Consider the following 17,851-nt stretch of genomic DNA (forward strand, 5'->3'; position numbering starts at 1 on the left):
AATATTTAAAAACTAAATACAAAAGAGACAGATGACCTCCTGACCCCAGGAAACAGGCCTGCAAAACTGCTAATATCCACTCCACCATGCCCAGAGACCTATCTTTATTCCAAATGAACCACAAAAATCATACATGTGTAGCCTGGAAAACACAAATTTATATCCACAAGGAGGAATACCAAAAATCCACTAAAAAATGCATATATAAACAACCAACAAGTACCGAAATTGCCTGCACTTGATGGGAATTGCAAAATCATGCCCAACTCTCTGGGCCCTTAAACTACTACTGTCAAATTAGGGTAGCAATTTTTCCCCACTGGGGAATTCACAAGCAGTGAAGTTTCCCCACCCCTCCCGCCAGCCCTTTTCCTTTCACTGAAATGAATAAATAATCTTACACTTTTTTCCCCTCCTCTGGGAGCTGTTTGGTGTCCCCTGAGGACAAAACTAAACGAGAAAAATGACGCTATTAATAATGCCACTGCTGAAATGCTTGTACTCAACTGTTTTTTTTTTTTTTTTTTTTTAAAAAGCCCCACTACGTGTGTCTACATTTAAGGCACATTTACAAGTTACAGCTCCAAACCCAAGCACAGACTGGGCTATATTCCTCCATCCAGGATAGCCAGTTTCTGCCCCTGCAGAAATGAGTGAGGCCAGTTCATTACAGAAATTCCCAACTGCAGAAGACAGTTGCTCTCCGGATTATAAAGCCAACAGAAGTTTTGCACCATCATTTATTTGAAACTTTAACAATCCTAATAGTTGCCTCCCTTCATTCATAATACTCCGAAGGAAACAGGCACCCTCACATGCAGCCTCTTCTCTGCTGATGAGAGCAGGTACAATATTGCCCTTTTTCTAAATAGCTAACCTTTAAAATTACACTGTCATTTTATTTCTACACTCAGACTGATTTTTGTTGCCCAGCCACACATGTCTGTGTGACATATCAAATCAGACAGGTACAAAGCTCTGTCCAAAATGGCCCAGGAGTCTTTGCACCCTGTACTCAGTGTAAGAAGTGCACTGTAAAACAACTCAAACTTTCTGCACCTTGCCCTAATTCTTCCTTTAAAAACCGCTACTCTGTTTGAAAATCAGAAAACAATGCATAACAACAGAACTGTGCATTTTAACTTTCAAATTAGAATTTAGGAAGCAATTATATAATTACAAGGAGAAAACACAAATCACTGGGCCTGTACAGAATATGTGTTCAGTAAACTTTATCTCTGAATGTATCTGAAACATTTTAACAGCGCGACAAGCTAATAAATTTCAAAGCAATAATATCGTCAAACTGTGTGATGTCACAAACTCTGAAAACAAAGTTACAGATGTCTGTGATATCACAATCACTCAAAATTATGCTGCTGCTCAGTCTGACCCTATTAAAATTAAATGGATGCCTATGTCTGCTAAAGAATAAAAGCAATTTATTTTGGACATCAAACAATGAATCTGTCACCATTTATTGTACGAAACAGTCAGCTAATCAATTTCCTATTAAAATAGCTTTCAACAATACTCGGCTTTAAAATTCATCAGGGCCAGTAAAAACCTTTTCCCAGTGCCCAAGAATGCAGTCCCAACCACGGAGGGTAATTACCGTTCTGATACTTTTATTGCCCAAGCACTTTTTCCTGTGCTCCCCATCACTTAGGCAGGAATCTGCAGTATATTGTATCAGTGAGTTGGAGCGCTTGACCTTTGCCCACGTATGATTTAATAGGGACTTTTCAGCGCTGCAGCTTTCCCCATCTCTCATACCATTAAATGAAAACATCAAACCTCAAATGTAAAAGTGGAAACCACAACGTTTTGTGTTTCACAACTCTTTGCAGTTTTTACTTAGGCTGGTTAAAGGTCAGCTCCTTAGCTCCCCCGTGCTCTTCCCGGTGTGGAGAAAGAACGCACTTGAAAGTCACAGTCATTCTGATTTTGATTAAATCTTGAACTCCTCAGTCACATACACACACACGCAGCCTGCTTATTTACACGTGCATTCTTTCCTAACCACAGAAGCATGTGTGTGTGACTTTCTGGACTTCTTCCATGTTAGGGCCGATTTAAATGTCTGTTCAAGTATGGGTTCAAAAGTTAACTTTTTCCTGCCTGTTGAAGTTAAAGTTACCAAGGATGGTGCTCTAAGAGCCGCTCAAAGAGAGTCAGAGTTAATCTTGTGTATTTTGGCGCCTTTTCCCTGCCAGCTACTGTACTTGGGGGCGGGGGGGAGGGGAGTGAACAGACTTGGAGATCTCCTCTGTCCTGTCTCAAGTTCAACGGCAGTTCTTCCAACCAGAGGAGAAGATGGCCATGTTCACAGCCCTAATAATAATTCCAATCACGCCACTTCGGCATCTTGTGTCAAAGTCGAAACTGGCTTCCCCGCCCCCTTCAACCTGAAAGCTGCCCAGTCCTCTCACACTCTGCATTCAAGCACAACTTAATGGATGGGATATTATGCATTAAAATGTGTCCCAGACACACTGGCAAAGAGAGGACAAGGGAAAGGCAGATGGACGCACAGACACACAGACACACAGAAACACACACAAATCGGGCAGGGGGTGGTGGAGGAGGGATATCCTAGAGCAAAAACCAGCAGGGTGGGAATAAAAAGTATTCACATGAGTGGGAAGAAATCTATCATAATCTTTTTTTCTAAGGGACTGGGGCAGCAGGAGGACTGATCACTCGATGCTGTAACTTCGGGGTACATGGCAGGGGACTAAACTTCAAAACGATTACCAATTTTAAAAACTCCAACACACCCATCAGACCTAAATAGTATTTACATTATTTTTCTTTGTTTTTTTTAAAGACATTTTTACATGAGAATATGCAACAGAGCTATACCTTAAAATGAAGAAAACAATGCTTCAAGAAGAGAGAAAGGGCCACAAGCTACAACTAAAGTATACTTTGTACGATAACTTTCTCCAGCATTTGAGGGGAAGCAGGGAGAAAGGAACTGAAGTAGGAAAAATGCCAAATTCCACACTGTTTGGTCTCACGATGTTATCCACCGATTCCCGCCATAAAAGTGTGCATATGTACTCGAGTTGCCAACGCTAAAAATATACATATAATAATATATATTTGCATTAGCTCTGGAACTCCAGCACTACACACAGACCTGTAAAGCACAAATGACATTTAGGAAAGTGATGATTTACAAAAAAAAAAAAAAAAAAAAAAAAAAAAGTTTTGCAACGCACAAATGGAGAAAAAAAAAATCTGTGCTGGGGTGGGAATGCAAAGGACGAATAAGACAAGCAAATAAAACCCATCGTTGCAAAATCACATACCATTGCACTGTATTGCATTAAATTAAAGAGATCTTGAGTCTGGGACAGAACCCTGGGCCGCTGACTTCACGGGTCTCAGGTAGAGTTGTGGCTTTTCTCTGGGGTTGTTTTGGTGTCGCTTTTTGTGCTTAGTTTTTTTGTTTTTTTGTTTTGTTTTTTAAAAAAGCGATCCGGGAGTAGTCTCACACTTTTATCATTTCTGCACTGCCTCAATTCTCGGCCCGCGAAGAAAAGGCGGTCAAAGTCAAGTGCAAAAGCATCCAGCCCCTGGGTGCGGAGATCCGGTTTTCCTTGCCCTCACTTGCAGAAGACTGTCGTGGCTGACTTGAACGCCGTCCAGAGTGCGTGCGTGCGTGCGTGCGTGCGTGTGTTTGGGGGCTTTTATTGTTGTTTTAGCGGGGCTGCTCCGGCGGTGGGGGTTGCGCGGGGCAGAGTTAGCCGGCGCGGCCGCAGGGTCCCGCGCTCGCCCCTTCCCCGCCTTCGGATTGGCCTGGCCGGCTGCGGGGCTGCCCCGGAACCGCCACCCAGCCGCTCACCCTTCCGCGCCTGGCTCGCCTTTCTCCCGCTCGCCGCGCGCCCTGCCCCGCCCCGCCCCGGCCGGCCCAGGCGCGCTGGAAGCGCGGCTCTTCGCTTCCGCCTGGCGGCGGGAAGCAAACCGAAAGGAGGAGCCGAGGGCGGGCGCGCCGCGATGCATATTCATCAGGGCGCCCGCGCGCCCGGGGAGGCGGGAGCCGGCCCGGGTGGGTGTGGCGGCGGCCCTCGCGAGCGCGGGGCGGGTGGGAGTGGGTCGGCTGGCGCGGCTGCGGGCCGGCTCCGGTGTTTGTGCAGCGGCTGGGGGGCCAGGGGTTGGCGAGGGCGAGCCTGTGCTGGGGTGCCCTGGCTCGCGCGCCTTTGTGCTCCCCAACTGTGCGTGGGCCGCGTATCGCTGCCGAGGGGCCCCCTCCGCAGGTGTGCGGGAGAGGGAACGCGGCGGGACGGCCGTGCGAAGACCTTAAAATAAGCCCAACGCTGCAGCTTAGGGACTTGCGGTGACTTCCAGACTTCCCGCCACGGTGCGGGCCTCAACAGCAGCAGGCCACGTTTGTTTGCGTGTGAAGGGAGTCCTGAAACGTGGCACGCCTCAGAGCGTTATCAAAACGACCAGAGAGAGGAGAGCGCGTCCGCACTTTGACTTCTGTTTATATGCACCCATGGGAATGTCAAAAAATGCGATGGTAGCTTAGGGATAGGTGACACAGCCACCACCAAGGAAATCCTCCACCCCGGGATCCACACATGCAAACACTCTAGAACTAGAGTTCTGCTTGACGTTTGGAGCAGCATTGCTGAAACTTGGATATATGTAGAAGGGGTTTTTTGGGGGGAGGGGGGTGCGCTTAGTTTTTAATCTGATTGTTTTCATTATAAGTATCTGTAGTTGGGTGCTAAAGTAATGCTTACTGCTTCAAATAAGTTGACATAATTTTGATTTTAAAGTATTAAAAGTAAAAATACAACAGCAGCTTAGTACTTGCTTAGTACTAACCCACGTGTGTTTAGAGAAGATTTTATTACAGAGATCCTGACTAATTATGTAATTGCATAACAGATAACAGTAGCTTCCAATATCCTCTTAAAAACCCTGTTCAATTATGTGATTACCACTGAGACCAGAATGGCTCCAGATGCATTGTTCTTATCTTTCTAGTAAATGTGAGCATGGCAGTATTTTAATCCCAATTATGTTTACCCTCAAAGACCTAGAGAACTTAAACAACATTGGTCAGGTGCATAGTTCCTACCACGCACTCTATAAAACAAGACTTTCGGCCTCATTACCTCCCACCTCACCCCCGCCCCTGCATGCAAACATATATGCACAGTATATAGATGCTCATATGTGAATAACAGGTCTGCGCATCTTCAGAGTACTCACAAGTGGATTGACCAAATTAGACTTCAGAAATGCCCAGCTTAAAAATGGGTTGTTGCCCTGCAAATCTAACACTTCCCAATTTCTGGCCTGAGAAAAGTAACACAGCATTAGAATCTATCTAAAATAAGGATAGTCATGTAACTTTGGGAAGGGAGATTAATGATAGGAGGAGGTGGGGTGGACACAAAATGTCTCTCCACACTCAGCCATAACTTCCCACGGAAAATTAATTTTCAACATCTATCTTGCTCTGAGTTAGGTAGTTTTAACTACTCAGGCTAGTATAGCTATAATTCAGTCAATTCAAGTGGGTAACAAACAGATCTGTTTCCATTCTAGGATTTCCATTCATGGTCAAGTAAATCACATTTAGTACTAAGGAACCAAATATAAAATATGAAAATCTAATACAGCTGAATAAAAAATGATTTAGGGTGGAGCAGGGAGCATTTTACATGTGCAGTGTTGTCAAATATTAAAACTTGTCCAGTGTGCCACAGAAAGCCCTTTTCTTGTCATTGCTGAAGCCTATAGCAGAGTTGCCATCCGTCTCAATATCTATTTCACACAAAGGAGAACTGACATGCTAGAATCTGATTCTCTTGGGAAAATGTCTTAAGACATAAAATGGGAAAAGGAATAGAGGAGTGAGAAAAGTATTTCCTCCACTCTTGTGATGACTTGGAGGAATCTAGACTTTGTGACACCTGTCGGTAGATTGCTTCTTAAGCATATTATTTAGTAATAAAATGTACCATTGCATGTCATGTTCAGGCTTTTGTAGATTATCTTTTTCTATTTGCATGTCATTTGTTTCTTTTGACATGTGAGGCTTACAAGAATACTTATTCCTATACCGATCACTCGTCTGGCTGTCAAATATGTACACATATCATCATTTGATGATACTCAAGGTTTATAAAATGAGATGGATTTTCAAGCATGTCTTACAGAAATCTGTCCTGCTAATTTGTAGTCATCTCAATGTATTTATTGCTCCTAAATTTTTTTAAATTGGCAATTGATCGTGGTCTTGTCATCTACAGCATCAGCCGATTTTTCTGGTTTTCATATTTTGCGATGGAAATAAATACATAAAAATTAGGAGATGTTTTAAATTACATGCTTCTTTTTAAATTAAAATTATCTTGGTTCAAGACTTTCCCAAGAATATAATTAAGATATAATATATTCTTATATTTATCTTTGGTTAGAAATTATAAGTAACTACTCATTTTTAAAAATGAGTACTGTCCAAAACTATATAAGCATTTTGGATTTTTGACTCATCCAACTGAAATGATTCCAGTTGTTTTTTTTTTTAAAGATTGTTATGGATTTTTTTTTGTTTTTTGTTTTTTGTTTTTCATAAGTTGCAGGCACAGTTCCTTCCATAGAACTTACGGGAAGCTCCATAAGTATACTCACACTTTAGATTTTTCTAGTTCTTCCTAAAGCCAATTAACTGGTCTGGAGTTTCTGTATGTTTTCTTCAAATTAAGAATTTTTTCTTAATGTACTAGCAACATCTGTGTGTGTTTATCTCTGAGAATAATCACTATATAATTATTTCTAAAAGGCATGCATTATTACAATGCTTTATGTCATAATTGAAGTAATTCTTCTACCCCGTCTAAACCAGTAATTTTCAGTCATTACCCCAAAGGTGTTTATTTTGTCTTACTTCTCCATTTTCACAAAAATATAAGAAATGTTTTATTTATACTTATTATTTTTATATTATTAAAGGTTACATGCTGATTTATTAGATAATTATATTTAGTCCATTATTATACCAGGATTTGTGTAAATTTAATATATATAATAGAGGTAGGGGTATATTTAAGACTCAATACTAAAGAAAACATACACTATCTTTTAAAATAATTGGATAATCATTTAGAATTTATATGGAATTTTTAAAATACCTAATGTACAAACTGGTCCTAACATTCATGTTTCTTATTGCCTATAGATAATAGTTTCAATTATTTCTGAATTATTAAAAAATGTTGAGAGGCTTAAATTAGGACACTTACAAAGTGCCAAATTGAGGGTATTTTGCTGGCATTCAATAGATGACACTTATCTCTGCTAAGACTTTTACTAAGGAGCAGAGAATGCATATCTAGGGAATTGTTCTGAAAAACCCAAGCACCCCTACCCCACCCTGGTCACTATTTTTCCTTTTCATTGGCTGTAGTCGTCTTCAGCTGTAATCTGTGGGGCCTCTTCTTTAGACATTGACTGTAGAAACAGTGTCTTTCCCACAAGACATCGTGGCTCATCACGCAGAATTATATCTGTGGAAAAGACTTTCAAGAGATTTCCAGATAGGCTTTTGCCACAGAGTTGAAACCCTACACTGCGCAAGACAGACACACCAGGCCATTTTCTAACCATTGAGAGTATGGGTACAAAAATAAATATACACATGCAGTGTTCCTTCTTTCACTAGCTGCACGGTGCACCTGTGCACACAGATCTGATGACATCTGCTAACACAATAAATCTCAAGTGGTTTGTGGTGTCATCAAAAACCTGAGATGGTGGTATGGCTCACAGCCTTACCAACCCCAGGCTAGGGCCTTGTTAAATTTCGCAGGCTAAATAGAGACAGACTCAAACTCCTTCCATGCACCAACCAGAGGTTTCAAGAGCAGGTTAAGGTGGTTTACCAAAAAAATATAATAAAAATAGGGCCTGTAGCTATGACTCAATATGTGAAAAAATCTGCTCTCTGATTCAACAGTGGTAAATCAAGGATGTCTCCTAGCTTTAAAAAAATAATTTTTATCACAATTGTTAGGAATTCTCAAGTTGAAGTATCAATCATTTCTTAGCCTCCTTATGTTTTAAAGACTTCAAAAAAAAAAGTATGTGCAATTAAATCTTCATATCTTGCTTACTCACACTTTTATATAACTTTAGAATCTCTACCATCAAAACGCCCAAAAAAAGAAACAATAAATTTGAATCCATTTCAGCTGTAATGATGATTAATTTGAGCAAAGTAAAAGCAGTGTTTTCTCAAAAATTTTTCAGGCTATCTTGTGCCATATGTAAGGTTTCTGAAACAACAGAATCACTAAGGTATTTTTTTTTAGCCATTTTCAAAAAACAGAAGCATCTGGCAATACAGAAATTAGTGAGGCAACAGGATGCAAGAAAGCGCTAGACAGTCTACTGATCCTTCAGAACGGTCCTGGCAAAGGATCACCCTGTCTTTTGCTCAGCAGGCCACTTCCAACCAGAAAGTCAGTGTCAAGCCCCCTGCATGCAAACCCTGTGGCCTCTGTCTCCACTGTCCCAGATTCCTGTCGGCAGATCCACAAAGGTCAACATTATTTCTAATCGCCCATTACTTAAAGATCAATAACCACATTTTGTGCCTGTGTGCCATAACTCAGAAATCCTAGGTGCAGCATAGAGGGTAGAGGAAGAATTTGTTCCTTCTACAAATATGCGTTGCATGCTTTACCTTGGCCCTGGACCCCAGGCTAGGTGCTGCCTTGCAAGGATGAACAACAGTCTTTGAGGATCTCTGCATTTATGGTACAAAGGCCTTTGTGCTAATATTCTCCTCCGAATTTATTTAGAAAAGACTAAACTTCCCACAGGGTATTTTGAAAGCCTTCAAATAAACATACTAAATAAAAACCAATGGTTTTCTGCTCACTTTACTGGCATGTTGATGTGGGTTTCCAGAATAAAAACAGTGTTAATAGAAACCAAAGAAAAATGTAATTAGGGATGTTAAGTCAGCTGCCCTTCCACCTCACCTCACCCACTAAAACCAAACAAAGAAAAACCCTCATAAAATATGTTTAGAAGCCAAACTAAGAAAGTTGGGAAACTTTTGATACCACTATGCTTCATGTTAAGGGAAATACTTTAATAAGTAAAAGAAAAAGAGAGAGGGGGGAGCCATGTTAGGTGAGAAACTTCTGGCACACATGGCTTACCTGGCATGCAGTTAGTTCTGCATTCTTTTACCAACTTGTTAGATGGTGGACAAGCAAATACAGAGGTCAAGGTAGAAATACAAGTTTCAAAAACATACCTAATATTACTACCTCTCTCTCCTTCTCATCATACCTGGCACCATCCCGAGCTGTTCTGAATATTTCTTTTACTATTATCTTTTAAATGTTCTCAAGTTCTACAAACAATAGAGACACTCTAAATGAACAACTGAGATTTAGAAGACAACCATGCATGATCCCATCATCTAAAAATTGTTTAATCTGCATCTATTTAAATGTGGTATTTGCTTGTGTACACATCCATCATATTCTTCCTTTTAATCTTAAAGTGGACACAATGCTACTTTATAACTTTTCCACTTAAGCTTCTATTTATATCATTGATAGCAGAGCATGGTGGAAACATTGTTAAATTGTAAAAATACAAAAGCTAGAAGAAACTTTGAGACCTAAAGATAAGAGATTCAGAAACAAAGCTGACAATGTGCTTCCTCCTCCCCACTTTTGTGTTTTGTTGCGATTTGCTGCCATTACTTAAAAATTGGGATATTTCACCTAAAAAAATCTAGATATCTTGCTCCTCTTGGGAAAGTAAAGAGTGAGACCATTTTTGAAAAAGTGTTGCACAGAGCACCAATGGATGACAATGCAGTAGCCACTGTCACTTTTACATGGGCTTGGTCTCCACAGTCCCCTACACTCCCTATTGTATTGCACTGGCCTACAGGTCTCATATAAGTCAAAGACTTGCATCCTACATCCATGAGCTTACAATCCTCCATCTAGATCAAACGCCTTCCCCATGGATGAAAAATAAAAACAAGATTGAGAGCTATGGTGACTTGCTTACAGCTGCTAAGCTAGTTAGTAGCAATGCCAACATCGTAAACGCAGCCTCCTGCGTCTAAACAAATGCCCTTTGTATTCATGTTTATTTCAGGGCATGTAGGGAAGTAGATTCTGTCTGCCAGTATGAGCAGCCTCACCAGAGCGGCTGTGAACACCAGCTCCGTTACAAACTGAAGTGTCCGGGAGAACACCCCAAGTCCCAGTTAGTGTTGGGCATCCACAGGTCAGAAGCCTGCCCCTATAAATCCTGGGCTCAGTCAACAGTGACTCCTCTCTGTTCTATTATAAGCCAAATGACACAATGCATCTGAAGAAAGGCGATCACTTAAAGGAATAGCTTCAAACTTGCTTAATTTGTAAAGAAAGTAGCTGATTGAAAAGTTAAATAGCTTATCATATTACTATCAGGCATACCTCAGAGAGGTGTGATGATGGGCCCATGCCACAGTTGAGGAGCACTACCCTAGAAAATCTGAAACTTACATCTCTCTGCAGAGACCATGATTGCTGGCCACTAAAACAGGACCCACAGTACAAGTGGTAATTTTATAATGAGATTCAGATTTGAAGTTGTATGCAAAGGTCTTAAAGAAGGATCGCTGTTAGCCACGGTTTAATAAATGGGTAAAAATAACAAGCGTGTACCACTCAGAATGCCTTATCTACATATCCAGGTGGTACCATCCTGAGAAAGTTGCCTACTCAGTGGGATTTGTTAGCATCACCATTTGGCGTCCTGCACATCCGCACTTGCTCCATGTGCTCGTCCTTCAGTGGGAATGCCCATCTTTTGCTCTCTAGGCTTTGCTCCCAAATGGAAGTGGACCTGAGGACACACTCACAGTGTCATGGAGTCCACGTGGTGAATAATTGAGAAGCTCGTGCATTATGTACATGTGGAGGCTACAGTTTCTCTCTTGGCGGGGGTAGAAGAGGACCATATTCATCCAGGCTGGGGCTCATTCACAGGTGTGTTTCTCAGTGACCCTTATTATAACTGAACCACGATCTCGGTTGGGCAGCCACACACTCTATTCTGGGCTCCCAAGTTTCCCTGAGGTCCAAATACACAGGTTCCTTCAGGAGCCCTATAAGAGATTACCTGGAAGTGGGATCTTCGCCTTTGCTGTGACCAGTGAGGATGATGGCAGCCCCTTAATTAAGCAGGGCATCCCTCGGGTAATGGTTTTTCCCAACCTTAGGTTAAAAGGAGTGTCATGATAAATGATCATAATTACCATTTACTGAGGTCTAACTAGACCTCTGCTCCCTGCTCAGCATGTCACATATATTATCTCAGCTCTTTTGAAGAAGAGCCTGAGGCTCAGAAAGGTTAAGTAACCAATTGCAGAGCCTGGCACCCGTGATCCAGGACTTTCTAATTCCAAAGCCCATGGCCATGGCACAAGAGTGCAGGCAGCAAGGCTGCAGGACCAGGCTGTACCAGATGGGGGTGGCCCCTTCACAAGACTTGCCTTGGGAGGCTTCACGTGGATGCCTCAGAGCACTGTTATCACTGTTCTTTTGAAACTGCGTGTTTAGAACCCCAGGCACATTCTTTTAAATATTATCAATGGGGTAGATCTCCTCCCTTTGAATGTGGATTTGAGTTTTGGATATAGCCATGATTCACTCAATACCCCGTGGTGATTAAAGACCTTATCTAGCTGGGTAAACCAGTTTGGGTTGGAAAAAAATGAGGCATGACAGACTGTAACGAGATTATTTTCATTCTCCAGTATGGTCTGAAAGTTAACTTGGACTTCGAGGCACTGCGTTTGGGGTTCAGTCCTGACTCAGCCATGCGAAAGCATGTGACTCAGGGCAAGGCATGTAATGATCTTAACCATGATTCCCTTCCCTTCCACAAGAACATGAGAAAGCAGTATCTGCTGTCATGTGGTTGTCTGGGGGATCAAAACGCTTCATTGGTCAAAGTAAATAGGACTGCTTCTGAAACATCGTCCTTTCTCGATGCATATTTCCTGAAGCAATCTGATTATTATTTCTCTGTGTCCTCATCCTTCAAATGTGGTGAGAGATGATAAACAAGGCTCTGTATGGTCTGTGGCAATGGCCAGACCTCAAGGCCCACCGGGGCATGCCACTGGGCCTCACAGATAGCATTTATTTGCAGTTGTAGTTTAAAAACCAGGAGGGCTCTCCCCAGTTCCCTGATGCTGAGGGAGATGGATGTAAAGAGGTTGTGCTTCAGTTGGAAGTTTCTGAGGCAGTTTCTATCTCAGGGTCACACCTATGTTCTCTCTAGAAACATAGGAAATGCCAAGGCATCTTCAGTAAGTGTCCCTTCATAAACATTTATGGAGTCCCTGCCTTATGCCAAGTTCTGTGCTCAGTGTGGGGCAGGAGCCGTGAGGACGAGAGCAGTGTCCCAAGGACAGGGGTGATGTCCAAAAAGCTGGTTTTGTGACAGGCATAGAATGATGCTAACCAAATGATAGGAAATGAGAACATCTCAAACCAGCGACGTGAACCGTGTTAGTCATCCATTAAAGAAGACACTGTCACTTCTCAGGCAACAAATGAGTACCTGCTCTGTCCAGGACACATAGTGTGAATAAAATAAGTGCTATTGTAGCAGAGAGGAAGGAGACTGGGATAAGCGGGGGAGCTGGTGGTAGGGTTGCAGTAAGAAGAGGGCAAGAGGATTATAACAGAAACCTAGAACCTGTGTACCGTTGTCGTGAGTCCACATGTTTGCCTGGCCTGTTTCGTGAGCTCGGAAGGGTGGTCTAGGGGCTGACACTGTGGTGCAGCAGGTTAAGCTGCTACCTGCAATGCCAGAATCCCATCTGGGGCACCAGTTTGAGTTCTGGCTGTTCTATTTCCAATCTACCTCCCTGCTAATGCACCTGGAAAAGCAGCAGAGGATGGTCTAAGTGCTTGGGCTCCTGCATTAATGTGGGAGACTTGGAAGAAGCTCCCGGCTCCTGGCTTCAGTCTGGCCCAGCCTGGCTGCTTTGGCCATTTGGGGAGTGAACCAGAGGGTGGAAGATCAATCTCTCTCTCTGTAATTGTGCACTTTAAATAAATAAATAAATCTTTAAAAAGGGGGGGGTGGTCTGAGCACTCTGGAAACTTTTTAGGAAGGTATTTATCAAAAGAAGGAAGAGTGGAAGTGGCTGTTGGGCACAGCGCTTAGGACAGGGTGCCTCTGTTTGAGTCCCAGCTCTGCTTCTGATTTCAGATTCCTGCTAATGTGCAGGAGTTCCTGGGTAGCAGTGGATGCTGGCTTAAGTGCTCAAGTTACTGCCATGCATGTAAGAGATCTGGATGGAGTTCCCAGCTCCTGGCTTCAACCTGGCCCACAGCCAGCTATTATGGGCATTTCGGAGTGAACCAGTGGATGCAAAACTCCTCTCTAGCTGTCTCTGTCTCCCTGCCTTTCAAATAAACATAAATAGTAATATATAAACCACTTTTTAAAAAGAAGGAAAATAGAAGAGTGTAAAGCTATTTTTATGGCACAGGGCCAGTTGAGGTGTTACAAACAGTAGCTTAACCCACTACACCACAATGCCCATCCCAATATTTACTCTTTTAAGTCTGAATTACTGTGTTCAGCATTTCATGTGAGACTACTTTCTGCTACTGCAAGTGTTTTTCCACATTGCAACATGAAGCCAATATAAAGAATTGATATGAAGATTCTTCAGCATATTTTCTGATGTGCTTTTCTAGGTAGTCTTTTGAGGCATAAACCTATGAGTAGATTTTCTGATTAATACAGTATATTCATAGTACATTTTAGTACAGAGTAAGAAATAACCTCCAAAGTGGTTGGACTAATTTACACTTCCACAAGCAGTGTATGAGTTCTGTTTCACATTTTCACCAAGACTTGGTATCATAGGTTTTTTCCCCCCATATATAATAGTATCTCAATGTGATTTCAATGTGCATTTTCCAAATGACTTAGAGGGTTGAGCTCCTTTTCATTTTTTGTTGGCCACTTGGATATCCTCTCTTGTGAAATATCTCTTAAAATATTTTGTCCATTTTTAGTTGGGCTCTTCTTTTTGTTGTTGTTTGTAGTGTTCTTTGTGTGAGGGGTCTTCAAATAATTTGTAGAAACTGTGTATTATTAAAACACAAGGCATGGATTTCGATGTTTTTTGTACCAGAGCTCACATCACTGAGTCACTTCCCATATGCCTACAATGGCAGGGGTTGGGAGTGGAGTAAGAAGCAAAGCTGGAAATCAGGAGCTCAATCCAGGTCTCCCAGGTGGCAGGAACCTAGTTACTGATTCTCAGAACCTGCAGCAACAGAAAGCTGGAGGCAGGAGCTAAAGCCAGGTATGAGACCAAAGCACTCCAATATAGGATATCTTTACCTAGCCTCTTAACCACCAGTCCACGTGCCTGCCCCAACTGCTCACTTCTTTCCATTTTTTTCACGAATTCTTTGAAACCTCCTTGTATACAAGTATTCTTCTAGATATGAACCCTTTCCCAGTTACACTGTTGCAGACTTCTCTTTGAGGGGACTTGAAATTTTACTGTTCTAATAATATTTTGTGGGTTCTTTTTAATCGTCATACAATTTACCACATGTTTGAAGTGTGCAATATAACTTTTGACATACACACACATACACACACACATGTGAAGCTGTTACCACAATCAAGAGATGCAACATTTCTATTAGCTCCTAAATTTCTTAAAGATTATTTATTTGAAAGGCAGAGTTACAGAGAGGCAAAGGCAGAGATAGAGGTAGAGAGAGAGAGGTAGAGGTAGAGAGAGGTAGAAAAAGAAAGGTCTTCCATCTGCTGGTTCACTCCCAAAATGGCTACAATGGCCAGAGCTGAGCTGATCCAAAGCCAGAAACCAAGAGCTTCTTCTGGGTTTCCCACTTGGGTGTAGGAGTCCAAGGACTTGGGCCATCTTCTACTGCTTTTCCAGGCTATCGCAGAGAGCTTACATCAGAAGTGGAGCAGCTGGGACTTGAACCAGCACCCATAAGGGATGCCGGCACTTTACCAGCTACGCCAGAGTACTGGCCCTCCTCCTAAGGTTTTAATGTGTCTCTTGGAACCCCTCTATTCCACTCTGAATGTTCCTGAATGGCATTCTTTTTGTTCCTGAATGGTATTCCATTGTATTATATAACACAGTTTATCTGTCACCTGTTGATGAGCAATTGGATTGTTTCCAGTTTAAGGATACTACAAATAAGGCTGCAATGAACATTCATGTGCAAGTCTTTGGGTGGACATATGTTTTCAGTTCTCCTGGGTAAATACTTAGGAATGGGCATATGACAGGTGTCTATTTAACTTTTAAAGAAAATGTCAAACTGTTTTCCAAAAGGGATTGCATCATTTTACAGTTTCACGGTAATATATGAGTTCCAGTTCCTGTACATCCTCACCAACACTTAGTATGGTCAAGCCTTTTCATTTTTAGCCATTCTAATAAGTATATCATGTGTTCCATTAACATATTAACTTTGTTTCACTAATGACTAATAGTGTCAAACATCATTTTATGAGCTTATTTTATGTCCCTATATCCTCTTTGGTAAAGTGCCTATTCAAATCTTAATGCCCATTTTAAAAATTCTGGGTTTTCCTTCTTTACTGTTGAGTTCTTATTTTGTATACTATGGTTATACAATCTTAATCGAATATCTTATTTACAATATTTTCTCCAACCTATGGCTTTCCTTTTCAATCTCTTAATAGTGCCTTTGGAAGAGAAGAATTTTTAAATTTTTAAATTTTGCTTTTGTTTTTTTTACCCAAGATATTTTGCCTAATCTAATATCATAAAGCTCTCACTCTGTTTTTAGAATTTTATAATTTTATGTTTTACATTGAGATATACAATCTAATTTGAGTCAGATGTTGCAAGGTAGGTATTGAAACTAATTATTTTTATATGTATATCCAATTGTTCCAACACTATTCATTGAAAAAACTTTTTCCCACCACTGAATTGCCTTTCTTTCAGTGAAAGTTGTCCATATACTTGTGGTTCTACTTCTGTGCTCTCTGTTCTCCATTAATCTATTTGTCTATAGTGATACCAACACCACATTACCCTAGTTACTATAGTGTCATCATGATAAGACTTTGAAAGGGCAAGCTTTGGGCATGACAGGAGACCACTTGGGATCCTGTTTTGGAATGCTTGAGTTTGAGCATCACCTCTACTTCTGATCCAGGTTCCTTCTAATACATACATGGGGAGGCAGCAAATGATGGCTCAAGAACTTAGGTCCCTGCTACCCACATGGGAGACCTGGATTGTGCTCCAGGCTCAGTGTGACCCAACACCAGCTATTGGAGGCATTGGGCGAGTGAACCAGTAGATAGATCTTTCTTTGTCTCTGTCTCTGTTTCTCTGCCTTTCAAATAATGAAAATAAAGTTTTTTTTAAAGTCTTGAAATCAGGCATTATTAATTCTCCAAATTGGTTCTACTTAATATTATCTTCCAATGGATTCTTCTGGTGTTTGGTTTTGTCTTTAACAAGTTTTCTCAAAGAAACCTTGAATCTGCTCAGGCAGATACTCTTGCAACTCAGAACTGCAAATGGTACCTGTGGATCTTAATTGCTTTACTCCTTTGAGCCTAAAAGTCATTTTTATTCAAAGATCTTTATTAAAAATGTATGAACTCCAAAGGGAGTGGGATTTTGGTAGAATTAAGCCAAATAATCATCAGCTCTTATGGTGACTGACAGCTTAGAATCTGATCTTTTTGGAAGGAGACTCCACAGACTGCCCCCTTGAGGGTAGATAAACCCAGGTGGAAAATAAATTAAAGGCATTCCCTTATTTATAGTAATACCTACAAAGTCACCAGGCACTGGCAACTTGTAATTGCTGACTGTTTTGCATTTGGCAACTTATTTTATCTAAGATGCTTGGTATTTCACTTCTAGGGACATGACTGAGAGCAGGGATCAGCAAATGTTCTCTGAGATGCACCAGCCAGTTTTATAGCGCCCACACATACAGAGCTCCTGTGCTTGTTTTTTAGTGCTCTGATGTCACCGTATTAAAGCTCTTCAGATTTTTAACTTTTTTTTTTTATTTGACAGGTAGAGTTATAGACAGTGAGAGAGAGAGACAGAGAGAAAGGTCTTCCTTCCGTTGGTTCACTCCCCAAATGGCCACTATGGCCGGCACTGCTCTGATCAGAAGCGAGGAGCCAAGTGCTTCCTCCTGGTCTCCCATGGGGTGCAGGGCCCAAGCACTTGGGCCATCCTCCACTGCCTTCCTGGGCCACAGCAGAGAGCTGGACTGGAAGAGGAGCAACCGGGACTAGAACCTGGTGCCCATACGGGATGCTGGCGCCGCAAGGCGGAGGATTAACCAAGTGAGCCACGGCATAGGCCCCAGATTTTTTACTTTTATTTTTCTTCATAAGAGGCCTGAATTTTCATTTTAAACTGAGCATTAAGTACCCAATCCCGAATATAGGCTTTGCAGTCTGTACAGTCTCTGTCGCAACTGCTCAACTCTGCCAGTGCTACATAAAAGGAACCATAGAAAGTGTGAAAAATGAGCCTGGCTATGCTTCAATAAAACTTTATTGGTGAGTATTGAAATTTGCATTCCATATAATTTTTACATATCAGAGATATCATTCTTGTGGGGAGCAACTGGGAGCAACTCGGACTAGACTAAGTTACTGGAATTAAGACTTATTCTATGCATCTGCTCTCCCACAATATGGCGCTGGGAGAGGAGGAAACAGCTTCTACACAGCTGCCTCCAGTTCAACCAATAAACTGTAGGACCTGCTCCTG

At 41.7% G+C, this 17,851-nt stretch overlaps 2 protein-coding genes across 15 annotated transcripts in view; one reads left to right on the forward strand and one right to left on the reverse strand.

The window, feature by feature from the left end:
- NFIB (nuclear factor I B) overlaps window positions 1-17,851 on the reverse strand; it is a 494,444-nt gene that overhangs the window by 253,204 nt on the left and 223,389 nt on the right. For 5 of the 14 annotated variants that reach the window (XM_089317166.1, XM_070052280.2, XM_089317149.1 and 2 more), the window contains exon 1: window positions 3,318-3,918. The exons of the other annotated variants lie outside the window; for them this stretch is intronic. In XM_089317166.1, the coding sequence (XP_089173292.1) occupies window positions 3,318-3,335 (18 nt within the window). In that variant the 5' untranslated portion in view covers window positions 3,336-3,918. Of the gene's footprint in view, window positions 1-3,317; window positions 3,919-17,851 lie in introns of those variants that run through there. 14 annotated transcript variants of the gene reach the window in all.
- The window catches only part of LOC103347791 (uncharacterized), a 43,002-nt gene that overhangs the window by 5,003 nt on the left and 20,148 nt on the right, over window positions 1-17,851 (forward strand). The window lies entirely within an intron of this gene.

This window comes from Oryctolagus cuniculus, chromosome 1 (assembly GCF_051225735.1).
Source record: "Oryctolagus cuniculus isolate XC-2025 breed Fujian yellow rabbit chromosome 1, ASM5122573v1, whole genome shotgun sequence".
In the NCBI taxonomy this organism is placed as follows: domain Eukaryota; kingdom Metazoa; phylum Chordata; class Mammalia; order Lagomorpha; family Leporidae; genus Oryctolagus; species Oryctolagus cuniculus.